Here is a 27,343-nt window from a genome sequence, read left to right on the forward strand (position 1 = left end):
CAGCCTGGAAAACTGCTAAATATTTGCCTGCAAAACATATTAAATGAAAAGTCTTAACAAAAGCTGGATAGTCCTCTCTTTACAGAGATGAACATGTATAATAAAGGACTTCACTTTGTCAGCACACAACAAAATATGATATGCTTCATTTCTATATTTTTACAGTAAAATAATGCAAACAAATAAGATGTCTACCTTATCCTACAAAAAATGTTAGACAACAATTTAACCCTGTCTTCCGTGACTTTTTTTAGATGCAAAAGATGGGATTACAGACAAGCAACATAAAAAGCTTTTCAGCTCTTCTAGAGCTTGTTCTAGCTGCCAAGGATCAGACTACAGTGGAACAACCTTAAATATATTTGAAAACAAGTCCTGAGGATGAACCACGTCTCCAAAAATGGGAGGGAATTATTTCCCTCTTCTTTCTTTTACCAAACACTATGTAGCAATGAAGTGCTTCCTAATGCGTCTCCAGCAACAAGTCAATGCATCTTCTGTCAAGATACCCAAAGACTTGTTTCAACAAAAAATTACAAGAGAGCATTCAGTGTAGTTTTCCATTGTATGGAAGGCAGTTAAAAGCATTCTAAACTTTCTACTTTAGATTAAAAGCAAAGCAAATGTTTTTATTTTTATTGTAAATCTTAGTGTGGAAGAACTGACTTAATGATTAAAATAATAAATTGTCTTCCTAATTGTATCATTGAGTGGGGGAAGGAATGGTGCAGTGGAGTACATGGGTTTAGGGGTTTTTCATCAAAATGTTTAAATTCTGAGTCCTCTTCAAACTCAATTTTTAAATGGTAGTCCTATGTGCTGACATCTAGTATAAAAATGTGCCACTCGTGGCTACTTTCAGACCTCTAGAACTAATGGATACATATACAAGGGGAAAACTCTCCTGGAATAAAGAAACTGTTCACTGGAATTGAGAACATTTTATTTCTAGTTATTGTAAAATTATCACAAGTGTATATTTTCCCCTCCGAGTTGGATCTTGCTGAGTCCTGTGGAAGAACTGAAAGCTTTTATTGTCCCTTTAGCTGAATTTTTCTCAGAGCTTATTTTATGACACTTCTCACCCAGAAGCATCCTGAAGCGCTTCACATATTATGGATCATTTTATCCACCAGTGAAATGTAACCACACCTGGGATGAAACTCACAGTATTAACAGTGCTTAGCCAACACTACACTGCAAAATTTTAAAATGGCAGGTGAAGACTGGTTAGTTGCACCCAGTCTGGAATTTAATCAGGTCACCAGAACGAATGCTACTCACTTACTGTGAGTGAGTAGTAGATGCTTAATTCTAAGAAGAAGCATTTGCTTCAGTATATTCAGTATGCAGAGGTGTTCTGCTCTGTAATCCCAGCACATCAGACCTAGCTTCTTCAGTGGAACAAATATTACTGTACTTCTGTGAAATCAGGCTTAATATTGATTAACTGGGTGAAGGAACTAGGAGAATTGCTGATCACGGTTTGAGTGGCGTTCAAGGTGCTGGCTTTAACCTATGAAGACCTGAATAGTTTGGGGCCTAGTTATATGAGGGACTGCATCTACTCAGGCTGTACTGCCATAGTTGAGATCAACAGCGCCACTCAAGTTAGAGCTCTCTCAATATAAATGAGGGGAAGATGGTTTCCCATAAGGGTCTTGACACTAGGATTCTCCTTGGTCCAGAGTCTGCATTTACTAACCTGCCAGAAGCACTGCACAGCCCACCTCTTTTCAGACATCGAGCAAGGCTGAAGACTTGCAGTGAAAGAGTTGGAGATGATAGAATGTCTACATGGTGTTTCATGCCATGTCTGGGTAGAGCGTATAGTTTTTGTCAGAGGGTATTACTTGGAGATGGTATTGTATTTAAAAATATACTATGAAAAGTTTTAATTTTCTCAAGGTTTCTCAGGCTTTGGGTGTTTCCTGAAGCCCTACTAGGTCCAGTTGTTTTACATGTAAAAGGCGATAGAGAACGGGGCTTTTTACAGTAGTAGCAGCAGTGGTTTGTTTTACAAAGATGTGATTGATAGACAGCACTGTGTGGAACCCACCATGTGCTTGTCCTGACAAGCAGACTGATAAGTCAGTACCTTTACTGCCCTGGATTGAGGACTTGTAATGCCTTGGACTGAACTAACGCTGGATTTTGTGTGTAAAATGGGCTATGCATGACTGTTTGCTAGGCTTGTCACTTTTCTCAAATATAATTGAGTCCTCTTCCTATCTTTTTAATAAAATGCAGTTTGAATTTTGCTATTCTCAAGCTATAACTGTCAGCTTCCCACTGAGTTTCAAATACAGCATGTGACATCCTGACTGAACAAAAGAATACATTGTGTATTTTGGCAGTGTGTTCAGTATATAGTTTGCAGTAAGAATTTTTCACCTGTTAAGAATCCACCTTTTAATTTAAATTTAATAGAATCTGGCCTCCATTTTCTAGACTTACAATATTACTGTCTCAATTTCTGTAAAATAGTGGAAAATAATGTCTGACTGGTAGCCATTGATTGTAATTTAAATTGCAGTCAGCATCTCTTCCTGAAAGCCAGGAATAATGCCTTTGTTAGTGCTGTGGAAGTTGGACATATTTTTTTAAGATTTGTGGAACCACTTTTTACTTTGTGGAATGTGCATGGATTTAAATTCAAGTATATTCCTGACATAATAGTGAATTCCAAAGCCTGCATGGGCCACTAGGTGCAGATGGAATATTTTGTGCTTTATTTGCCAAATCTTTTTCTCTAAACCACAAGGCTCTTTCCTCCTCTCAGGACCCCCCACGTCCATTTGTGTATATAGTTCAATTTCGTTTCTGCTCAAGACCAGTTTTAAATTGAGAAGAGGAAGCAATGACCATATAGCAAACAAGTGAAGACTTAAAGGCTCTTCTGGCTGTTATACAAATGTATATTTACATCCGTTTTCTACGTCAGTATCCCTAGTCTCTTCTATTTTTGATAAAGAAAGGAGAGTAGCATTTCAATATCTTTTGATGAGATTTGCAATAATCTCTTACAAGATGCCAGATGAGAGGTGAAGTGGTCCCCTCTTTGAAAGCTGTTTAACAAGGCACACTTTCCAAATAGTGTAGGGGAACTGGAACAGGAGAATCTATCTTGTCTCTACAGTGAATACTTAGATGATGGAACGTTTTCCTCCTTCTTTCAAAAACTCATTGGATTTTTCAGGGAACATCTAGTTATGAAAGATCCCGATTCTGCACCCTACCTCTAGTCCTCTTTTATCATAGATTTTTACACAACTGGCTACTCCTAGCAACTGAGCATTTTCTGTATAAAGTACGGTAGATTTGTGGTCTCAAAGGCCTTAATGGACTTCTTGAAGAGTCTGGCTCTTCTCACTTTTTAGTTTACGGAAAAGTCTTGAAGTAGAGTTTCTTTTGGTGCGAGGGATGGTTGCTGTGAATGTCATGGGTTATGACTGAAAAGCTTTATTAAAGAAGCTTTTGTATTTTTCTAAAGGTTGATTGAAGTCTGGATTCTTCTGATCTCCAGAAGTTTATTCCACAGCCAGATCCTCTCAGCTGAGTGTACTGTTTTCTCATTCTCCTCTTCTATCAATCACCACAGTTCCACACTTTCTTCAGGTGGGAAGAAAGATGGTCTTGTTTTAAATAGAAAATAGCTTACATCAACATTAATATATTAAGTTAATCAATTAGCTCAGTATCAGAGGGGTAGCCATGTTAGTCTGAATCTGTAAAAAGCAACAGAGGGTCCTGTTAGTCTTAAAGGTGCCACAGAAGTATTGGAGCATAAGCTTTCGTGGGTGAATGGCCACTTCATCAGACTTTCACCCACGAAAGCTTATGCTCCAATACTTCTGTTAGTCTTAAAGGTGCCACAGGACCCTCTGTTGCTTAATTAGCTCAGTGTTTAACTACTACATTCTATGGACCATTGTTAGGGGATATGGCAGAGAAAGAAGACTCTCAATCTGCCACTGCATTGTTTGCTGAATATTGCATTTTGTGAACTATTGGTGAGCCACAAACTTCAGCTGAGAAGCCTGAAATCCCCACAGAGTAGGGCATTATTGTACTAATCAAAAGGCTTTGAGGAATTTAATAGAAAAAACAGGACTATAGAAAGGTATTTAATGTGAGATAAGTAATATGGCAGTATCCTGAGTCTTGACACATGAATGGGAAATTATAGATAAAGAATGTACTTGTGAGTAATAGAAAAGCTTAATGCCCCAGCCGTCTTTTTAAATAAAATGTTTGTTTTGTTGAGAAATGGCAGACCTAAAATGTGATGTTTTTTGTTTGTGGTATGCCTAAATAGAATTTATAGTGCAGTTGTACACTGTAAAATAAGATTAATGTAAGAATGGCCATACTGAGGTCAGACCAAAGGTCCATCTAGCTCAGTATCCTGTCTTCCAACAGTGGCCAATGCCAGGTGCCCCAGAGAGAATGAACAGAACAGGTAATCATCAAGTGATCCATCCCCTGTCGCCCATTCCCACCTTCTGGCAAATGGGCTAGGAACACTATTCCTGCCCATCCTGGCTAATAGCCATTGATGGACCTATCCTCCATGAATTTCTCTAGTTCTTTTTTGAATCCTGTTATAGTCTTGGCCTTCACAACATCCTCTGGCAAGGAGTTCCACAGGTTGACTGTGCATTGTGGAAATAAATACTTCCTGTTGTTTGTTTTAAACCTGCTGCCTATTAATTTCATTTTATGACCCTTAGTTCTTATGTGAAGGAGTAAATAACACTTCCTTATTTACTTCCTCCCACACCAGTCATGATTTTATTAACCTCTATCATATTGCCCCTTAGTTGTCTCTTTTCCAAGCTGAAAAATCCCAGTCTTATTAATCTTTCCTCATACAGCAGTTGTTCATACCCCTAATAATTTTTGTTGCCCTTTTCTGAAACTTTTCCAATTCTGATAAATCTCTCTTGAGATGGGGCAATCACATCTGCATGCAGTATTCAAGATGATATTTTCTATCTTACTATCTACCCCTTAATGATTCCCAACATTCTGTTCGCTTTTTTGACTCCCGCTGCACATTGAGTGAATGTTTTCAGAGAAATATCCACAATGACTCCATATTCATTCTCTCCATAAGTCCTGCACAAATATGCTCAGTTTAGAGAGCTTTTCTAAATGCCAGCTTCGCAGATTCACCCTTGGGCATGAAAATCAACCTGGGTTCTTCCTGGCTTATGCAGCATCCCCAGTCCTAAAGATCCTGCAGCTTTACCAATTCTGGTGGTGAGCCAGAGAGGAGGCGATCTTTCTCTCGTGGCTTTATTGACTCTGCAGGGTGAAGGAGAGTAAAAGGTAGTTACCTTTTAAAACTCATAACAGACAATGGGAACAAATGGAAGTACAGTGCATTTTTATATAGTCACCGAGCCTTTAAATGCCATGTAAGCTTGCATCTCATCCTCACAATATTGCAGTGCTTGAGCCAGCATTTACCACTTCCTAGCCTTCACTATTTACTCATAATCCACTCATTTTTGCCCGTAGCAGTGTATCCTTTTCCTCTGGTGCATGTGCTCTCCTTTCCTCCTCACTAAGCATCCACTGCATGGGACCATTGCTATGCATCTCCCCTTCTGCTAAGTGCTCTCATTTACCTGGGCAGAGCAGGGAAGTCAGACAATATGGAATTCCTTGTTTGTGGATAGTGCTTTCTTGCAACAGAACTCCCTAGCACCACTGCTAGGAGAGCTGTCTGTTTGCTGAATGATGCATGTGGGGTAATACAATCTTCACCAGGAAAATAAAGCCTCTTGCGCTTTGATGATGGGAAGGGACAGGTTTTTAAATCAATACCAGAGTTCTGAAAGTTTGGCAGTTGTCTCTATTACACTGGCATCTATGCTCGTGCGCATGGTGTGCTAAGTTACAGCTTAACTTCTGTTGTAAAATGTGAATCTAAGATTTACAGCAAATCTCAAAAGTGGGAATGAATGAGGGATCCAGTTATAAACTGTACGTTAACTATAGTACTGACAAGGTCCTTTGTAAATGTTTTATTTGAATTTTTCCTAGTTTAAAAATATTTAAAGTAAAAGTTGCTTGTGTAAATGCAAGCACAGTATTTAAATGTTAGTGTCTTCTGGAATACATACAGCATAATCAACTAAATATATAGATACTGCATTTGAAATCATAGTCTTTCCAGGTTTTGCTGTATTAGTTACTCTTGTCTATTAGGATGTGTAAAAGGTTGCATTCTGGACCATTTTAGCACTATTTGCAACCTTATCTCGCATGTAGTGGCACTTACTCATGTCACAAATCCCAAATTACTTCCAACGGGACTATGTGCTTGAGCTAGAACTACTCAATGAGAGTTAAGAATTACAGAGCTGGGCCCTAAATAGTAGTACAGTAGTTTCTTCCATGAAGGTCATTGTAAATGTGTATAATAAATGGCTCTCAATGTAGATGTCTAAATAATGATTTGTGGTTTTAAAAATCATCATCTGAACTTTTCTAGTGGAAAAATAAGGCTTTCCAAAGAGGTGTGTGTAATAACGTTGCTCTTTCAGTTCATCAGTGCAAACCAAGCTTATTTTAGTTTCCCAATACAGGTAGGAAATGCATATAATTTTCCATTTGGAGGGAGGGGGCGGGGGAGAGAAACATCCCAAAAGCATGCTCACATGGTATTGTTTTAATACTACTTCTGTAATACAATTTGTGCTGCTCCCACACAACCACCCAACTTTTCAAATGTATAAAAGAGCTGAAGATACCCCTTCTTTATATTTCTCTGCAGTAAAACACCAGTTATGTTAAGCAGTCAAACTTCACAATCATTATGTTCCCAACAGACAGACAGAAAAGGTTTTTCTCCCTCTCAGTGGATGACTAATTGGGGGGGGGGGGAAATACACAATTATCACTAGCATTTTATCTTTTAAAAGTTGTATTTGAAATACCATCTGCTTCATTTCAAAGCTAACTCCCGCTGCTCAACAGGATCATAGATAGCAGAGGGAAATGGGGATTAGAAACATGGGATACTTTGCCTATCCCTTTGCCCTTCTTTCCACTCCCCCCTCCCCACCCCACAGCCCTTGGCTTTAAAAACTGTTCAGTGGGTTTGTTACTCTGCCAATTAAAACCATTGCCTTTGAATTCTTCTCATAAACTGCTAGTAGGAACGGTTTGTTCAGTGTTACTTCCAATGGCAGCGAGCCTTCATTTTCTTCTAAGAGGTCTTCTGGTAGATCATCTCCGTTCTTCAGTTTGAAAAGGGCCTTATTTATAACCTGAAAAGCAAATATGTAAGTGAATCTGGAGTCACCAGAGCATGAAAGTGAAGTGATAAATGAAAGCCTATGAAGTATTTTCATTTACTCGTAATAACCAGTGGAGATCAGCAGTAAACACATCAGATGCAGTTTATAGATAATTGAGGTGTTTGTTCCAATAAAGCACTCACACCAAAAAAAGAAGCTAGACAACCTGGCAAACACTCAGCCTGATTCTACGGAATAAATATAGAAATCCTATTCACATTGATGGGGTGAGATTTCACCCTAATCAGTCCATCTAGGTAGAAAAATCAGGAGTAAAGTCACACATGGTGTCTCCAAGAATACTTTTCTCCTTTTCATGAATATAAAGACCACCTCCCTAGTCTTCCCCCTCAGGGCTAGATGTTAGGTCTCTGCCCCCAAATAGGTAATGTGTCTCACTTCCTGACAACCTCATTGCACTGGTTTTCTGCACAGACTTATTTCTTTACCTCTGACTTAAGTTCCAGGTGCTGCCTCCTTTCTGCTAATTGCCTGTTAACAGGGTAAGAGAGGGTTCTTGATGTATAAAGTCAGGATGGCACTTTTGGAGCAACAAAAACCTACCCCAGCATTCAGAAGTTTTCCTTCCATTGCTCAGTGACCATCTCTCAACTTTGGAAATTAGCTAGGTCTCAGAAGCTATCTACCTGGGTATTAACTTGCAAAGGATAAATCTTTTAAAGGTTTGAAAGAAGATTCATTAGTAACACATTAAATCAGCCATTGATTATATGGAAATTAGTTGATGTTGATGTTTGTACAGTGTTTTGAATATGAATAGCGCTATATAAAAGCAGTGTGTGTCTGTAGTAACCATACAAATGATGCCACTTGGAAAAATGAACACACAAAAACAAGGTAAAACAAATAGACCATCCGAATTTGATGCACAGTTGTCATCTTAACAGTCTAGTGCAGCGTTTCTCAACCTGGGGGTTGTGGGATGGGTTCGGGGGCAGGGGAGGTGTCGCATTAGGGATGGCAAGCAGGGTAATTGATCCCACCACAGAGGGCCCTATGAAGCTAAGTTACATGCTTCAGTCCATGCTGAGGCTTAGGCCTTGGCTATACTTGCGGATTCACAGCGCTGCCATGGTACTCCAAGTACTCCATCTCTCCGAGGGGAATAGCTTGCAGCACTGCAAGACAGCGTGCAGCGCTGCAGGCGCTGATTACATTGGTGCTTTACAGCGCTGCGCTTGGGGTGTGTGTGTTTTTTCACACCCCTGAGCGCAGCAAGTGCAGCGCTGTGAATTGCCAGTGTAGCCAAGGCCTTAAGGAGGGGAGGATCAAAACAAAAAAATTTAAGTCCAAAGTGAGCTGCCAGCCCAAAAAGGTTGAGAAAAACTGATCTAGTGTGTCCATGTTCCAGATGCAGGTTTCAGGTAAGGCAACAGCTCCTGGGCCCCGTGGGCTTTGAAGTATTCAGGGAGGGCACTGAACAGCCTACAGCCCTCCCTCAGCTACAGAGGTTACAGTTTGAGCTTGCTGAAATATTCATAGCGGAATACATTTGTCAAACCATGCTCCTGCTCATAAACAAACTTAGAGTTCTATTACATTATTTATAAATGAGAGGGACCCTGTCTCCCTATATTTTTGTACAGCGCCTTATGCAATAGGACCTCAAACCTGACTTTTTGATTGTGATGCTATTTTAATGCATGTAGTAGCGATGCTGTCTGAACCGTTTATGCAAACAAACTTCATCCTGGGGGTTGTTCCCAGAGCAGTTACTTTGTTGTTCCTGGCCATTCAGTATGGCCCTTCTCCCCCACCCCCAACACCACTGTCTTTGCTGTTTGTTGTGTTATATTTTTAGCTGATTTACATACATTTGGTTGGACAAAATACATGGGTGAAGGTGTTTCTTAATATGGCTGGCATGTACTGTACCTTTCCAACAGTAAGATTGGCATCGCTTATTTTAGTAAGATTTGCTTTCTTCCCCAGCAGTGCAGACAAATTCATGTTCGTGAGCAGTTCCTGAAGGTCATACGCACTTTGTATTGTTAACTCTGGCAAAGATAATTTAATATGTCTGTAGAAAATATATTTAAAAAAAGAAAGGTATGAATAATTATTGTTCCACCAATATCTATGGGGGGAAACCCATAAAATGACGTTGGATTTTAAACCAGAGGAGGCTAAGCAGAGGCGTTGTGTGTATAGACATACAAGAATAATCATTTTTCAGTGTCACAGACCAATAGAAGCTGTGTGCGCTGTTTCTGAGGGGTAACTTGCCCACTATTATGGGCGGAGTGATAATGAAATATGGCCCTGATCCAGTAAAGCATTTAAGTAAGTGTTTAACTTTAAGCATGAGTAGCCCCATTGATGGGCCTGTATTACCAGTTCTAGCAAGGCTTTTGTTTATTTTTTGCTTTTTTGGGAAGAGGCAAAATAGCAGGGGTAAAATCTTGGCCCCATTGAAGCCAAACTCCAATCAACACGTAAAAGGAGGGGACAAAATAAGGTTGAAAAGTTGTGACTTGAGAACACACGTAGTTGTCCTGAGCTAGGATAAATACAAGGGCTAGCTTTCCTCATGCTTCTAGACAACTGATCATCCCCTAGTGTAATGGTGTTGCACAGCTGGATGCATTGTTGTGTTTCGGAAGGGTTGTTATGCCTTCCTCGGAAGGCTCTGGCCACTGTTAGAGAGAGGAAACTGGCTAGCTATGGGCCATTGGCTTGTTCTGTTTTCGTAATCCCTATATTCTTATGTGAGATTGTTTGTACATTTAAATATACCTTGGTGACAGATTTTGCAGCCAAGTAGAAGAAGGATGCAAGGAAAGTTCCGACTCTATCTGGTTCAGGTCATTGCTGTTGACAGGCTGCACCAGCACGAGTAAAGTGTTCTCACTGACAGGAACTTTGATTACTGAAAAATTCTTGCTGTCATCCCTCTTGTACTGAAATGTTCCAGTTACGGACAGCATAGGTACCAGGATCTTTGTGCTTGAATCAGTCCAGAACTCCTGAAGCTCTTTCAGTTGGGAGGCTTTCTTCACATTGGCTGAAAACCAGATTGAGAAAGTGAGGAGGTCCAATTTATTTATGTATTATCGCTATTTAATCATTACAAGAGTCACTTTTTCTTTTGAGTATACAAATGTGACATTGTGCAAGAGAATTACATGCCTAATGTTAACTCTGTGAGTGAACATGCTGTGCTGCTGAATGCACCCGGGGTGGCCTCAGGCAAAGGCTAAGGTACCTATGGCACCATATGTAAAAGAACCATCAGACTGTTATTGGGACTACTGTGGTCATTCAACAGTTTGCTATTGTTGTATTCAAATATTTTGTATACAATATGTTGTATTAAATAATATTAAAAAGAAACTCAAAACTTGATATAATATTGGTGGAAAGTAGGGCTTGTCTTAACCTGAGAGCTAGTCTCCATCATTAAATAGATATATTTGGGCATGGCAGAATTTGTTTTTAATTTTTTAAATAATTTAGATGAATAGTGATGTTTTTAGCAGTTTTTTCTATTTTGATTTATGTAAATTTTCACAGTTGCACAAAATTTTGGTTTTAAGCTTTTTTTTATCTTTATAAATTTGTTTTCATAGTTGCAGAAAATTACGTAGTGGTCAGACAATTTAATGACCGTAGATGTTGAGATTCAAAATTTCACCTTTATAACCATTAAAACACAAATTTTCAACATCGTGTCAAAATATACAAAGTAAATATCCTTAAATCAAATTCTAATAAGTTCTCAAGCAGCGTGTTTTTTAATTTGCCTACCTCTAAATTTTTATGATCTATTAAACAATTTTTTCATCAGTTTGTGAGTGCATGATGAACTTGACATTTACCAATAATCTAGTCCTTCCAAGCCTAGATGTATCAATGTTTTTAGTGTCAAATACGTTATGAATAATAAACATGGAAAATGAGGCTACTGTTAGCACATGAAATGTACACACTAAGTACATTACAGTACAGAAATTCTTCCCTCTGAAACACGCTTGCATGAGAAGAGTATTATGCACAATATTACCTCACCTTAAAGAAGAAACGGATAAGAAGATACATAAAAGAAGTATACATAATAATGAAGCGGAGAGAAGGTATATTGGCCACAGCTATTCACTTCTCCTCATAATTTAAGAATAAGGGGACATAAACTGAAAAGGAAGCAACTTTAAAATTAATAAAAGGAAATATTTTTTTCATACATTGTAAAACACAGCCTGTGGAACTCATTGTCACATAATATTAGAGGCCATGACTACAGCAGTATTCAAAAACAAATTGGACATTTATATGGAAAACAAGCATATCCAGCATTGTAAAAGTAAATATGTTTTTAAGGAGTTTTGGAACCCTCACACTTCAGGCCATACCTTAAACTAACTTCTAACTATTTTGGGTTAGGAGGAAATTTTCCCCAAGGGGGTGGGGGAAGTGGCAGGTTATCCCATAGCTGTCTCCTGTAGGAATTCTTTTTCCTTCTTCCGAGGTAGCTAGTACTGCCCTCTGTCAGAGCCAGGACACTAGATTAGCTGGACATCAGGTCTGCTCCACTACACTTCCTATGATCCTATTAAATAAACATAACTCTCACTTTGAGTCACCTCGCTCTGATCAGAGAGCTAATCTCACTGAGATTATTAAACACAAACCTTGGTTGCTAAAGGTCTGCAATTTGAACCCTGAACACAGTTGAGGAACTTCACTTGCTGGTGATACGTTATTTTGCTAAATACTGTCAGTGAAAAGTCCTTGGTTTGGCAAACAAATCAGCATGACTATGACACTGTGCTGCCTCTGCAATATCAGTACTAGTTGCTATAGTTAATTTTGAGTCTGATTTTGCATCACTGACATCTCTGAGAGCTTTGCCATTGACTTTGGGTGCAGGGTCAAACTCATTACCATTTGGTGGGCCAGATCCTCAGCAACTGTAAATCTGCACAGTTCCATTGACTACATGGATTTCCCCAGCTAAGTATCTGGCCAACTGTTTTGTAAATCATACTATGTTTCTATTAGGTCTTTCGAATAACATTAGTGTGTGAAGGGAGCTATCCCCATTTTCCTGGTAATGAAATATTCACCCTCCAAAAACATTGAATCACCAATCACCAAGCTACTGAGACTTTGCCAGCCCATTTGTCACATCATTATATTCAGCAGGAGTAAGTGGGAAATAACCTTTAATTAAATACACACAGTATTCATAAATTCCAAGTCCAGAATGGACCACTGTGATCATCTAGTCTGACCTCCTGTAGAGCACTGGCCATAGAACTTCCCCAGAATAATTCCTAAAGCTTATTTTTTAGACAAACATCCCATCTTGATTTAAAAATTGTTAGTGGTGGAGAATCCAGCACAGCCCTTGGTAAATTGTTTTATTGGTTAATTATTCACTGTTCTAAATTATTCCTTATTTCCACTCTGAATTTGTCTAGCTTCAACTTTCAGCTATTGAATGATGTTACCTTTCTCCGCTAGATTGAAGAGCCCATTGTTAAATGCTTGTTCCCCACCTAGTTACTTAGACTGTGATCAAATCAACCTTTAACCTTCTTTGTTAGACTCAAGGAGCTCTATTTAGTTTATCGCTATGTCAGATATTCTAATCCTTTTATCATTCTTGTGGCTGTTTTCTGAACCCTATCCAATTTATCAACATCATCCTTCTTGAATTGTGGGAAGCAGAAGTGGACACAGTATTCCAGCAGCAGTCACACCAGTGCCAACTACAAAGGTAAAATAACCTCTCTACTCCTGTTCAAGATTCATCTGTTTATGCATCCAAGGGTCACATTAGCCCTTTTGGCTAGAGCATCACCCTGGGAGCTCATATTCAGCTGATTATTCACCATGACCCCCAGATCTTTTTCAGAGTTAATTAATGGAGATATCCTATCTCCTAGAACAGACCTTGAAAGGTCATCAAGTCCAGCCCCCTGCCTTCACTAGCAGGACCTAGTACTGATTTTTGCCCCAGATCTCTAAGTGGCCCCCTCAAGGATTGAACTCACAACCCTGGGTTTAGCAGGCCAATGCTCAAACCACTGAGCTATCCCTCCCCCTCACTGCTTCCCAGGATAGAAACCCCCATCCTGTAAGTATAGCCTGCATTCTCTGTTCCTCTATATATACATTTAGCCATATTAAAGTGCTTTTTTCTTGTAATAGGAAACAAAAGAAAGACGGGAGTGCCTCTATAATAGGAAAAGATCATCTTAGCTGGACAACTGAAAGAAATGCTTTTTTACTGAGACTCAACTAGTGTCAAGTCACTGGCTTTGTGTAACCTTTACACTGCTTTATCAAAGGAAGGAGGCCTATATCAAGAAGGACATGAGAAGGGAGGGAGAAAGGCACACAGTCTAGCAGAAACATGCTGAAACTCTAGGCTGACAAGCTAGGAGAGAACTCTGGACACACACACATACCCCACCGCACCACCACCCAGAGAGAACCGTTGTTCATCTATGCTTCAAGTAATATTTCCCATACTTAGTAACACAATTTTTGCACCCATCTAGTAGAGCAGGTCAGAAAATGGCTTTCTATTCTGTGGAAAACGTTGATCTTTTGTCAAAAAACCAAGCATTTTCCATTGAAAACCAATGTTTTGGGGTTTTCAATTAAGTGTCTGTTTTTTGCAGAAAATTTAGACTTTCTGTGGAAAATGTTCCACAGAAAAACAGTCTGGATGTGGAAAATTTTTGCCTAGCCCTACCGTCTGACTGTGCTATTCTAGGATTGGCCTGCTAAACCCAGGGTTGTGAGTTCAATCCTTGAGGGGGCCATTTGGGGATTTAAATAAATAAATAAATTTAGTTGGGGATTGGTCCTGCTTTGAGCAGGGGGTTGAACTAGATGACCTCCTGAGGTCCCTTCCAACCCCAATATTCTATGATTCTCACGTTGATTTTTAATTAGTTCTTTTTGCAACTTTGAAAAAACATTTTCTAACACCCCCCCCCCCCCAATAAATTGTGTGTTTAATCAAGTGTGGCCTGCAAGGAAGTCAAAAATAGTTCTTGTTCCCTTTTTGTTGTGGCTGTACTGTGCTTGACAGTCCCTTTAGGAACATGGTGGTTGTACCACAATGCATTCTGTAATGTGGAGAGTGGCTCAGTCTTTATTTAAAATCACTATATATAAGTGGGTTACAACTTGGAGGTCTAGAATAGTGAAACCTTGGTTTCTAATTGGGTCACTACCACCTAGACAGTCCCATGACTATGGGTAATATCTTATGATCACATGGAATATAGCCTAGAAGAATTTGATACATTTTCCTTTCCTGCGTTTACTGGGAGAAAATGTGAAGCTTGTAAGTGTAAGCTAACATGGCTGCTCTTCGGTAAACAGAAGAGCCAAGCAAGATCTGCTGAACAGTAGGGATGGGCTGCAGCAATCGTTATTTTCTAATCCCCCCCCATGTCTGAACTGCTTTTCTCCAGCCCCCATGTGGAGTCTGTGGTACGTGTGTGTGCATCCTCCTCCTAAGAGAGCAGACGAAATAGAGCTAGACCGGTGAAGCAGAGAGACATGACCCACGCACATTCCTAAATCAAACGGTGAGTTTCAAACACAGGGGAAGGCGATCCAAAGAAATAGCTTTGTTATAGAAAACGCTACCCGCTCTGGTTGTGCCCAGCTCACAGCAAAGTTAAAAGGTAAAGAGTCCTCTCATGATAATACACCGCTACCTCGCTATAACGCGACCCGATAGAACACGAATTCGATATAACGTGGTAAAGCCATGCTCCGGGGGGGGCGGGGCTGCGCACTTCGGTGGATCAAATCAAGTTCAGTATAACACGGTTTCACCTATAATGTGGTAAGATTTTTTTGGCTCACGAGGACAGCGTTCTATCGAGGTAGAGATGTACCTGTTATTTCTACAGCGCCAACACTGAGCCAAGCACCTTATAGACCAGTCTGAAGATAAGCTTACTGCCTTGAATAGCCAGCGCCTTTCATCTGAGGAGCTCAAATTAGTTTACTGAGGCCTGGTTTATCCTAAAAAGTTAGGTCGACTCAGCTACGTTTCTCAGGGGTGTGAAAAATCCACACCCCTGAGCAACATAGTTAAAGTTACCTAAGCCCTGGTGTAGAGAGTGCTAGGTCGAATTCTTCTGTCCACCTGGCTACTGCCTCTTAGGGAGGTGGATTACCTACGCTGATATGAGAACCCCTCCCATTGGCATAGGGAGTGTCTACACCAGTGGTTCTCAAATTTTTGTACTGGTGACCTCTTTCACATAGCAAGCCTCTGTGTGTGACCCCCCCCCTTATAAATTAAAAACACTTTTTTACATATTTAACACCATTATAAATGCTGGAGGCAAAGAAGGGTTTGGGGTGGAGGCTGACAGCTTGTGACACCCCCATGTAGTAACCTTATGACCCCCGAGGGGTCCTGAATCCCTGATCTACACTGAAGTGCTACAGTGGTGCAGCTATACCATTGTAGCATTTCATGTGTAGACAAGCCCTACCATTAAAAAAATTGAAGCTTATCACACCCACGAGAGATAGGGAAGTCTGATCTCCAGCTTACAGGTGGGGAAACTGAGGCACAAAAGCACTCAAGCTCCATTAGAAGCCTAAGTCTCATTGAATGTCAGTTGGAATTTAGGCACTTTTGAAAGGGGGACTTAAGCTGCTGTCACTGAGGGTTTTTTGAAAATGTTACCCACAGAGCTTAAGTGACTCACCCAGGGTCACAAAATGTGACTGTGGCACATCCAGGAACGGGACCCAGTTCTTCTGACTCCCAGGACTCTAGCTTAGTCACTATCCCACAATTCCTCCCTGGTCTCTTTTGGCCATTAATACATTGTGCAACGTATTTGACAATAGAGTTCTTGTCATTACAGTTGGTGGTTGCAGCCACTTGACCCCTTGGTATCACTGACCCAATGTAAAAGTGGGCTCTCCACCCTTGTTTTATAAAGACTTAGGATGAGGTTTTCCAAAGCACTCAGCACTGAGCTAACTCTGCTCCCATTGAAAGCCATGGTCAAACTCCAATCGACTGCAACAGGAGCAGAGTAGGCCAGCCCCAAGCCCGTTTTGAAAAGTCTATTGATGGAGAGCAGCACCAAAGTGACCACAATATAACCATTTAATTAAATCTTAATATTACTTGGTTCCTGGCTGTTGTCCCAGTAGTAGTGCATGACTCTCATGAGAGAGGCTGTATGGAAGTGGAGGCGTTCAATTTCAAGGATCCCAACATGCCTTAACAGACTGTAGGTGTAGCCATTGCTCATCCACCCCCGAAGAGCAGCCACCTCTTGGATGGACTATAGCAGCTCCTGTGTGCCAGTAGCAGTCCACAACCCCAGTATTTTAGAAGGGAAGGTGGAGGCTAACTATCCAACTGGAGCTACAGGGGGAGTTCTAGTTAAGCAGAAAGGAACTATCCTGGTTGGAATTGGCCAGAGCATCAGGCTGAGTTCTCCTAGTCTTGTGAAACTCCTCTTCTTCTGAAAAATACCCTGGCATTTTTGGGGACCAGGAGCCCTTTCCACCCATGCCGTGTGAAATGTGCAGGAGTGGAAACATTACTTTAGGACTTTGGCAGTACTCAGGAAGGTTTCTGATGTAGCATCTTTGCCCCGCCTGGGGCCAGCAGAGAGGCAGAACAGGCAGGCAGTGGGTATGATTGGTTTGTTTCATAGGCTGGGGACCCAAACCTATGGATCTCTACACAACTGGTCAGAGGAAATCTCCCTCCATTCTCCCCTCAGTCCCAATTACGCGTGGCAATGACTCTGTGACTGGCTGACAAATGTTGCCTGTCATGGTCTGTCTGTAGATGGGGCACTGATGGCCTATGCACCAGGGGAGAAGGATGACCTTGTGGTTAAGGCACAGGAGTGGGACTCAGGAGATCTGGGCTCAGTTTCTGAGACAGACTTCCTGTGTGACTCCGGGCAAGTCACTTACTTTAAATGCGGTTTCACATCTGTAACAGGGGGATTGTAATACTTCCTTTTTCCCACCCTTTGCCTTGTCTATTTAGACCATAAGCTCTTTGGGGGATAGTGACTATTTTTTGTATGGCACCGAGCACAAAGAAGAACTTGCTCTACCAACAATACAAACAGTACGGCTATTATTATTTATTAAGTGCAGTACTAAGACCACATCTTGCAGCACTCTAGGTTTCCAGCTGAGGTCATCTAGCTGCTGATCAGGCCTGATCCTGCTTAACCTAAGAAAGCAAAGCCCAAGGTGGTAGAGTTGTGAGGTACAAAATGTGCTGGCTTGCAGAAACAGATGAATCTGAGGTCATTAGCTGCCCCCCTGAGATTGCCATTGAAATTCATGCTCGTTGTTCTTACCTTTAAACTGAATGTAAGTCACAAACAGCAGGGTGGTAGAAGGGTCTATGTTTGTCAGTACATTCTGGGTTCTGCTGACATCTTTGCCCTTCACAAAGCTTTCGATTAATTCTGCTGCCTGACTTGGGTTCGTAAAGTCAACAGCTCGGGCATAGAAATAATCGGCAGAAGGGGCCAGGCTGTGCACGAGTGATTCGGATAAACGCACACTGGGAGCAGAGAAGAGGCAGGAAAGCTTGGTAAAAAGCGGATCATCAGCTCCACTTGAGAGGAGCAGGTCATCCATGGTCTTCAGGGTCAAAAGGACTTTGTGTCCATCCACTTTGGAGGTGCAGTCTGGGTCACCGGAGGGGGGAACGAATCCCAAGAAGTTCTGTAAATCAGCTGCTGTCTGTTCAGAGGCCCCTAAGTAGAACGACAACAAAGACCTGTAGAGATTGGTAGGTGACAGGAGAATGTTTTCACCCTTCAGCGTTTCCTTCAGCGCGCCATAGAAGCGCATACCAAGAACATGCACTAGGTCTTTCAAGTAGCTCAGCCTTTGGTCACGCTTGGTATCCGAGCTTTGTGTTCCCAGCTTGGTTTTGTCTTTCAGGTTCTCTTCGTAGGCAGGGATGGTTTGGGACTCAATGGAAATGGGGACAAACATTTTCTCCTCCTGCATCAAGTTGTCCAGCTTCTCGCAGCTGCTTTTGTTGTAGGAAAACAGATGGAAGGGGTGGACGTAGACCCGGTCGCACACTACGGTGCTCAGGCACAGGAAGAAACACAGGAGGCTCACTCCTGGATTCATGTTGAAGAACAATTTCAGCAAAGTCTGTTTAAAAAAAAAAAAAAGAAGAAGAAAAAGAAAGGGTGGGGGGTTTAGCTAATTAACATGCGGTTTACTTTGTTCCTCTCACGGGCAGTGTGAGATGTTAACATTGCTTTTCCTCGCAGGCAAGAAATCAGACCAGTGGGAGTTTTCAAAAGGGTTTAGTATTGGCCTAACTCTGCTCTGACGGAAAACAATGGTAAAATATCCATTGAGCAAAATGGGAGCAAATGCTGGGTGCTCTTGAAGTTCCCACCCCCAGTGTGTGTCACTGGTACGCTATAGCCCCCAGGCACGTTGCAGCTGAGTGCCTCTCATTTCAATGTGCATATCTTCACAAGATCCCTGTGAGGTAAAGAAGTGCGATTAACCCCCTTTCACAGATGGACAACTGAGGCACTGAGAGATTGTGACTTGCCCAAGCTTATACAGAAGTCTGTGGCAGAGCAGGGAATTGAAGCCAGGTCTCTGAACTCCCACCCTGCTGCCCCCCACCCCACCAGCACTATGCCATCTTTCTCCTCTGTGTATCTAATCATCATAGTACTTAGCACTTATTTTCAAAATGCAGTACAAACACTCAGTAATTCTCACATGTGGTCTCTGACATGCGTTGTGTTCTCTCTACCTCTCTCCCTCCTTTCGTGGAAACTTCAGCGTTAGCAGATGCTGGGATATTTTTTTTCCACATTACTTCCCTATAACAATTGCTGTTCTAGAAGTCATGAACAACGTTTGCTATACTGGATTAGCAATTTCCATCTTGTACTGAGACAATTTTCAACTCTCATTTTACTTCATTAGAAATCATATTTCACTGTGTGAGTTCACTCTGGATTTCGGAGTCTATCCATGGAGAGAGAGACACATGTGTACCCAATACTGATTTGTTCTTACAGATTTTGCATGTTCTAATTATCTTTACCGATATACCAAATTTTGCCTGTTTCTGAATTTTTGGAGCGTCGTCTTTAAATTTGAAGCTGTGGATTGGAAACCTGCACGTTTCATATTAAAAGGTGTCATAATTTGTGAATTTGCAAGATAGTAACATCCATTGTACTTCAAAATATTTTTATTTAGGGCCAGATTCTGACACCTTTCATCACAACGATCAGTGCCTTACTCCATAAGTGGTTCTGCTGATTTCAGTAGAACCACTTATGGAGTATAGTACAACTTATTATAGCTCAGTGGTTTGAGCATTGGCCTGCTAAACCCAGGGTTGTGAGTTCAATCCTTGAAGGGGCCACTTAGGGGTCTGGGGCAAAAATCAGTATTGGGTCCTGCTAGTTGAAGGCAGGGGGCTGGACTCGATGACCTTTCAGGGTCCCTTCCAGTTCTATGAGATAGGTATATCTCCATATATTCTTATATTATTAACATGAGCATGGGTATCAGAATTGGGTCCCTCTTCTAGCCCTTTCCTGGCTCTGCAGGGTTCATGAATGGTGCAAGATGAGAAAACAGGCTCGGTTTTCAGCTCTGCTCTTCTTTGGTAGTTGTAGAAGGTCTGACTGGCAGCTGCTGTGAATCTGGCAGTCTGACTGAGCCTGCTGAGAAGTGCCTTAGCAACATGGTCTGCAATGGGCTCTGTTCCTTTTCACCACCTTCCTTCTTGGTGCTCATTGTTTATACTGATTGATGGTGTTTGTGATTTGGATACATTCTCTGGGTGGCAGGCACTTTCATGGCATGATTTATGATACCCCATTGTCCAGATGGAAGGCACTACAGCTGAGGATCTCAAAGTGCTTTATAGTTAGTAATGCTGGAAACCTCCCAGCACCTGTCTGAGGTATTACCCCATTTTACAGATGGGAAGATTGAGGCACAGAGAGATTAACTACGAACTAAAATTCACACCATTAGATAGCTGCACTACCAGGTCTGCCTGCACACTAACATGTACATTTAAATCCCCAGTTGTGTACACCTCTCTAGACACGTGTGCAAGCTGGAGATTTGCTCATGCACAATAGAGTAGCTGGAAATTTGCACACCTGCCTACTTACTGAAAATCAGGCCCTAAGGGACTTATTCAGGGTCACGCAAGTCCGGGGAAGAGGACTGGAATAGAACCCAGCTTTATTGACTCCCAGTTCTGCGCCTAAAGTACAGATCTATTCTTTCTCCCTGTTTAGCTAGCATACTACCTCCTTTATTAGTCCAGTCACGGCCTTCAGCACTCAGCACTACAACATTTCCTTCCTTCCTTCCTTCCTTCAGCAGCAGCTTTTGGCTTAAATCCGTTGGTGGTGCTCAAAGCAAACTTCCCATCCCAGAGTTTCGATCAAGATGCAGCTAAATCTCTAAGGCATCAAATCTATGTTGGGATTATTTAGTAAATTATAGCAGACTGCTTGCAACTAAACGGAGCAAGATGCTTTCCTGCTCCTCTTCTCATAAAAGGCATAGCTACTCCTCCAGCTGTGCTGAATGTATTTCCAGCCAGGTCTCTTTAGCATTTCCCAGGTGATCAGTAGGCAATTGCAACAGAAAGGCCAAGAATTAAAGGGCACTGCAATTCCATCCCTAGTCCATTTGGCCCATTAGAAACCAAGTTTTAAGAATCCTTTCCCATGGTGAAAAGGATTTTGTCCCATCTACGCTAGCAGTGAAACTGTCTTCTGCCTTGGGGCATGTGATTACCAGGCTAGCTGTACTGTGTCCCTTCTCGCCATCTTTCCAGGTGTACCCCCTCCCCCCCACACGGCAGGCTTCTCCTGGACTAGAATTCTGCAATCCATCCATTCTCAGAACAGGGCCGGAGTTAGGCCCTGGTACTAATCATGTCTAATTCTAGGTCCAGCTGTCCTTGGACCCTGCCAGGGAATCTCAGTGGGAGCCTGTGCCAACATGTGCTTACAGAGAGAAACAACTTCTTCAATACAAAGCCTGATTTATTTTGCCCCAAAGGTACACAGCTCTTAAAGAAGTGGGTTTATACCAACATAGAGGCCTGACATATATGCCCTTACCTAAGCTGAACCTTTCTCTTTATCTTTAGCTTAGGTGGCTCTGACTTGGGAGAAGCAACCTATGCTTCTTGCAGCCTTCCCTCTGTCTCTCTGTCAGCCTGTTCACTGGCCTCTCTCACTCATCCAAAACCCCCTCCATTTTCTAATGCCTTTCAGGGTTTTTTTGTCTCCTTTGATCCAGGCTTAGCCTTGGGGAAGGTACCCCAATTTACCCTGAACGGAGCCAGCTATCCTTTGAATCCTTTGAAGCTGCATAGTTGGGAGTACGTCCACACTGGAATAAAAGCCCCTCAGCACAGCCACAGCTGGTCCCAGTCAGCTGACTCAGGTTCATGGGGCTCAGGGGCTGTAAAATTCTTGTGTAGACATTCGGGCTTAAGCTGAAGCTGGGGCTCTGGGACCCCGCGAAGGGGAAAGATCCCAGGGGCTGGGCTCCAGCTTGAGCCTGGACATCTACACAGCAATTTTACAGCCTTGCAACCCAAACCCACGGCAGCTGACCAGGGCCAGCCGCGAGTGTTCACTTACTGAGTAGACATACCTGGAGAGGCTGTCTTGTCGGTGGGGTTGTTTCATGTTTCCTGGGTTCCTTACCCACCCCCCTTTACAGCCTCCTTTGATTTTAACTCTGCATTCAGGCAGGTAACTATACCAAACTGAACAGGGAGACAGTCACACTCAGTATTCATAAAAAATAGTACAGACATTCTTGTCATAGATTCATTGCTGGCCACCCTTGTTACCAGCAGGACAGTTTCCTAGTGCAGCCAAATCCATAGCATTACTTCTTCCAGATAAGCACCGAGGCTGAGCCTGTATCTGAAAGAGAAGATTTCACTCTCTGGGGATGCCAGTCCAGAGCCTTTCACCAGCGCTAAAAAGTCATTTAAAAATTAACATTCTTAGCAAAACCATCTATTCAATCAACAGGTTTGCTAGCCTTTGTCCTTTAGTCTCACCTTACCCTCTTACGGTATCTTCCGCAAACCCGGCTCCTCTCAGCACTTGCTGTATCTGAAGCACTCTACCATGACTGCTGGCACATTTATGCCTTTTTGAAAGGGAAAACCCTTTCCAGTGCTGTCTTCAGTGCCGTTCCACAGAGCTACATTGCATCACCAAGTGGAGAGGTGAGTGGAGGCTAGATCAGACCAGATGGAACCAGATGAAACATGAGGATGGCTGAACACTAGACCTATTGGCGGGTTTACAGATCAATACACAACCTTTAACCAAGCATAGCATAGTCTTCTGTTACACGTTCACTGGCCAGGCCTGTGACTTTCTGTTATGCATATGGACCTGTAGTAATGCCAGATAAAAAGCCAGCTCATGTTCTTGTAACCTTTCACCCCTTTCCCTTCCCTGCTGACTACAGATACATTGCTACATTTAGGACCAAATTTATTCCTGGAGTAACTCCATTAGGGTGTGACTTTTAAACCATTTTTAAAGCTAGCCTGTAAAGTCATTCTTCTAATAATTAGATGTGGGCCCTTTGTCAGGTTTTATCTGCACTAGAGTAGGGTTGCCATGGTTTTGGAAATTAATACAGGCCTAGTGAAAGAACTTGCGCTTTCAGAAGAAAAGAATCTCTTTCCCATCCTTCATTTTAGGCCATCCAGCAATATAGACTCCAGAGATAGAGGCGGCAGAATTCTACCTCAGGCAGAACTCTGGCTGCAACCTGTGCAGCCATTAGGAACTCTAGGAAGTTGTTTGCTTTTCCCTCCCTAAGACACTGGTTGTACACACAAAAACAAAGGGATAGGCACGTTTCCCAATTAATCCCACCTGGTGACAGCCACTTGAAGGGTACACAGAAAGCACACACCTCTCAAACCTGCTCACAAGTCAGTGCAGAGGATCCCAGTCTGGTTTCCCACGCTTCGTGTCTGATTTCAAGATGATGATTTGCTTCCTATATTATTCCCACCATTGCCTAATCCGGGTTACACATTAGCTTTCCCCTCTTATCTGATTTCTGTTCCAAATGTTCTGGGATATATTGCTGTGTTTTTCCATTTGTTATTAATCCTCATTGCCCCCTTCAGCCACTATTTGCTCTTCTTCACTGAAGAGCTGATTTCATCAGCTTCACAGCCATTATTTCCACTGTGTCCTACTTTCCCATCTCTTTGGCAATATTGAAATTAAATCAGTCTTTGCCAGGTATTCTTACTGCCCTGCCGTGCCAACATGGAATCGTTGCTGTCAGATGAACCAATCTCAGTGTGCAAATGTTATCAAATACTCTTCATAAATGTTAACCCTAACAGAGAGATATTAACCTGACAGCTAGCTAAAAGGTAAATATTAGATACAGAAAATGCAAAGACATTTTAGTCCAGGTACTTGTAGCTGCTGATCAGATCAAGGATGTAGGCTACTCCTTTGCCAAGGACAGTCTGCACTCTGAATAAGTGTCTGGGATGATGAGGAAAGTTCTGGATAGGGCTGAGGGAAATTCAAGCACTTTCCCTTTACGCAGAAATAAATGTAAACAATGTATTCAGTTTTGTTCAATTTGGCTTCCCACCCTCCCTAATTTTGCATTGAGACTTTTCTGAGTTAAAAAATGAAGGAAACACATGAATTGTTGCTGTAAATCTCTTTTCTTCAGTGAAGTTATGCTAAGAATTATTATGAAGGTTGCTGCTGTGGCTGGAGGGTAATAATGGTTCTACCTTTGTTGGCTTGGCCAACAGCGCATCCTTCAAACTGGAATTTATCCCTCTCCACAGAATAAGTTAACACACTCCTGACCCACCTAATGAGACTATGGATCCATGTATATTTAACCCAGATGTATTGAAACTCTCTTTATAATGAAGCAGAGTGACTGTACAAATTTTTTTTCAGTGCATAGCAATATGCAAATAACACTGGTCTACAATTTTTGAGAAGTCGTCTGCTTCAGAGATAAAATGTGCTATTTATTATGTATTTTGATGTGCTTTAAAAATCAGCAAAAGGGTTATATCAATAAAATGTATTATGAAACAAAAGGCAAAAAACTATTATGTACATAGTTTAGTCCTATTCAGTGTCTTCTTGGCTTGTCTCTTGTATTCATTAAATGGAGCATCTCTTGTCACTGTCCAGCAATAGTCTGCAAGCATTGATGGGCTCCATTTGCCCTGATAGCGTTTCTCCATTGTTGCAATGTCCTGGTGAAATCGCTCGCCGTGCTCGTCGCTCACTGCTCTGCAGTTCAGTGGAAAAAAATCTAAATGAGAGTGCAAAAAATGTATCTTTAGTGACATGTTGCAACCAAGGCTTTTGTATGCCTTGAGGAGGTTTTCCACCAACAACCTGTAGTTGTCTGCCTTGTTGTTTCCGAGAAAATTTATTGCCACTAACTGGAAGGCTTTCCATGCCGTCTTTTCCTTGACACGCAGTGTATGGTCAAATGCATCATCTCGAAGAAGTTCACGAATCTGAGGACCAACAAAGACACCTTCCTTTATCTTAGCTTCACTTAACCTTGGAAATTTTCCACAGAGGTCCTTGAAAGCTGCTTGTGTTTTGTCAATGGCCTTGACAAAGTTCTTCATCAGATCCAGCTTGATGTGTAAGGGTGGTAACAAAATCTTCCTTGAGTCAACAAGTGGTGGATGCTGAACACTTTTCCTCCCAGGCTCCAATGACTGTCTGAGTGGCCAATCTTTCTTGATGTAGTGGGAATCTCTTGCACGACTATCCCATTCACAGAGAAAACAGCAGTACTTTGTGTATCCATCTCCAGACCAAGCAAGAGAGCAACAACCTTCAAATCGCCACAAAGCTGCCACTGATGTTGGTCATAGTTTATGCACCTCAAAAGTTGTTTCATGTTGTCTTAGGTTTCCTTCATATGGACTGCATGACCAACTGGAATTGATGGCAAAACATTGCCATTATGCAGTAAAACAGCTTTAAGACTCGTCTTCGATGAATCAATGAACAGTCTCCACTCATCTGGCTCGTGAACGATGTTGAGGGCTGCCATCACACCATCGATGTTGTTGCAGGCTACAAGATCACCTTCCGTGAAGAAGAATGGGACAAGATCCTTCTGACGGTCACGGAACATGGAAACCCTAACATCACCTGCCAGGAGATTCCACTGCTGTAGTCTGGAGCCCAACAGCTCTGCCTTACTCTTGGGTAGTTCCAAATCCCTGACAAGGTCATTCAGTTCACCTTGTGTTATGAGGTGTGGTTCAGAGGAGGGGGATAGGAGAAAATGTGGGTCCTGTGACATTGATGGTTCAGGACCAGAAGTTTCATCCTCTTCCTCTTCCTCGTCTGACTCAAGTGAGAATGATTCTGGTGCATCAGGAACCGGCAGTCCTCCTCCGGGGGGTACTGGGCGTATAGCTGATGGAATGTTTGGATAATGCACAGTCCACTTTTTCTTCTTTGACACACCTTTCCCAACTGGAGGCACCATGCAGAAGTAACAATTGCTGGTATGATCTGTTGGCTCTCTCCAAATCATTGGCACTGCAAAAGGCATAGATTTCCTTTTCCTGTCCAACCACTGGCGAAGATTTGTTGCATAAGTGTTGCAGCATATGTGTGGGGCCCACCTCTTGTCCTGATCTCCAATTTTGCAGCCAAAATAAAGGTGATAGGCTTTCTTAACCATAGTGGTTATACTGCGCTTTTGTGATGCAAAAGTCACTTCACCACAAACATAGCAGAAGTTATCTGCACTGTTCACACAAGTACGAGGCATCTCTGCTCACTTTGGCTAAACAGAAATGTGTCCCTTTGCAAAATCAAACACTGAAAAATAAGAGAGCACGACACTGTATGATTTCTCGAGCTGATATAGGGCAATTTGTTCAGCAGAGTGATGTAAGCTTCGTTATGATTACATCATCCATGACTTCTAGGAATAACATGATGCAATTCATATCGTGCATGATGCAATACCATCTTCAGATTGCATCATTCATTGTTTTGCCTAAAAAGCAAGTACTGTCCAAACCCAGTCATAGATTTATTCATAGATCCAGTCAAAGATGTATTTTAGTCATTTCTGGTTTAAAGTGAGATTCCTTCCCTTTATAACTCATTTATCCTCCGCCATTCCCAAGTCAAGGGTTGTATATACTGACCCAATAGAATATCTTGAAAACTAGAGCCAATCAACAATTTTAAGCATCATTTTCATTCTCAGTGACCCAGAATTAGTAAAGTTTGACTACATTTATTTCAGAAGCATTTTGGATGTAGAGCAGTGTAACAAGTCTGAGTGTAGTGAACCTCTGCTTTATTCTGTGAATAAGAGGCTTTGTTTTAAGAGGTTCCACTGTACAGGTTTTGGAAATTAATACAGGCCTGAAGATAGACCTTTTGCCTTCAAAAGAAAATAATCTTTTTACCATCTTTCATTTAAGATATCCAACAATAAGGACTCCAGAGAGAGAGGTGGTAGAATTCTACTGGATTTGGGGGGTTGTCATCGTCGTCTTCTTCATTGTCTTTCTCTTCTTCTTCTTCTCTTTTCTTTTCTTTAAAGAATAGGATACACCTTGAATAGAGCTGTGCAATTGCTGCACTGAATTACTCACAACAATTAATTTGCTTTCATATTTGTGAGGCTTTTTGTTTCCCAGGAATGCTTGTAACCATTCATGTCTCTTTTGCTTTGTTTGCAGAAAGTAAAGTGATGTCTAGGTGTGCATGTGCAGGGAGAATCAGGGGAAAAGGAGAAGCATGTGTGGGGGAAAGGGAGAGGCAGAGGAAAGGAAAGCATGTGCAAGAATACAGGAGGAAAAGTTGACATAGTTACAGTGAAGGATGTACAGGAGAATCAGGAAAGAGAAAGGATGGTCATGGGGAAAGGAAATGAAAGGGGACAATGTCATTAACTTTTTTTCCAAAAAGGACAAA

General features: G+C 41.8%; 2 protein-coding genes across 7 annotated transcripts in view; one reads left to right on the plus strand and one right to left on the minus strand.

The window, feature by feature from the left end:
* Window positions 1-6,900, plus strand: part of COG2 (component of oligomeric golgi complex 2) — a 50,079-nt gene extending 43,179 nt beyond the window's left edge. For all 3 annotated transcript variants that reach the window (XM_054021778.1, XM_054021780.1, XM_054021779.1), the window contains one exon: window positions 255-6,900. In XM_054021778.1, the coding sequence (XP_053877753.1) occupies window positions 255-356 (102 nt within the window). In that variant the 3' untranslated portion in view covers window positions 357-6,900. The remainder of the gene's footprint in view (window positions 1-254) is intronic.
* On the minus strand, window positions 6,668-23,396 carry AGT (angiotensinogen). Of its 4 annotated transcripts, none has more exons than XM_054021783.1 (6): window positions 23,292-23,312; window positions 22,422-22,598; window positions 17,663-18,479; window positions 10,071-10,338; window positions 9,210-9,354; window positions 6,668-7,283 (listed from the first exon to the last, which is right to left on the minus strand). In XM_054021783.1, the coding sequence occupies exons 3-6, from the start codon at window positions 18,453-18,455 to the stop codon at window positions 7,095-7,097; spliced, it is 1,395 nt and encodes a 464-aa protein (XP_053877758.1). In that variant the 5' UTR covers window positions 18,456-18,479; window positions 22,422-22,598; window positions 23,292-23,312; the 3' UTR covers window positions 6,668-7,094. The 4 variants fall into 4 exon arrangements, with proteins under 4 accessions (XP_053877758.1, XP_053877759.1, XP_053877757.1 ...); XM_054021784.1 differs by having other exon boundaries at window positions 22,417-22,598; XM_054021782.1 differs by lacking the exon at window positions 22,422-22,598 and having other exon boundaries at window positions 23,292-23,396.
* Window positions 23,397-27,343: the final 3,947 nt, after the last annotated feature.

The sequence above is a fragment of the Malaclemys terrapin genome, chromosome 3 (genome assembly GCF_027887155.1).
Source record: "Malaclemys terrapin pileata isolate rMalTer1 chromosome 3, rMalTer1.hap1, whole genome shotgun sequence".
NCBI classification, from domain to species: Eukaryota; Metazoa; Chordata; order Testudines; family Emydidae; genus Malaclemys; species Malaclemys terrapin.

Excerpts from the sequence above, each read along its gene's own strand:
- AGT (XM_054021782.1), bottom strand. The coding sequence starts at position 18,455 with ATGAATCCAGGAGTGAGCCTCCTGTGTTTCTTCCTGTGCCTGAGCACC. Across the intron at positions 10,339-17,662 it reads GACTTACATTCAGTTTAAAG|CCAATGTGAAGAAAGCCTCC; the intron begins GTAAGAACAACG and ends TCTGGTTTTCAG. Across the intron at positions 9,355-10,070 it reads CTGCAAAATCTGTCACCAAG|ACATATTAAATTATCTTTGC; the intron begins GTATATTTAAAT and ends TATTTTCTACAG.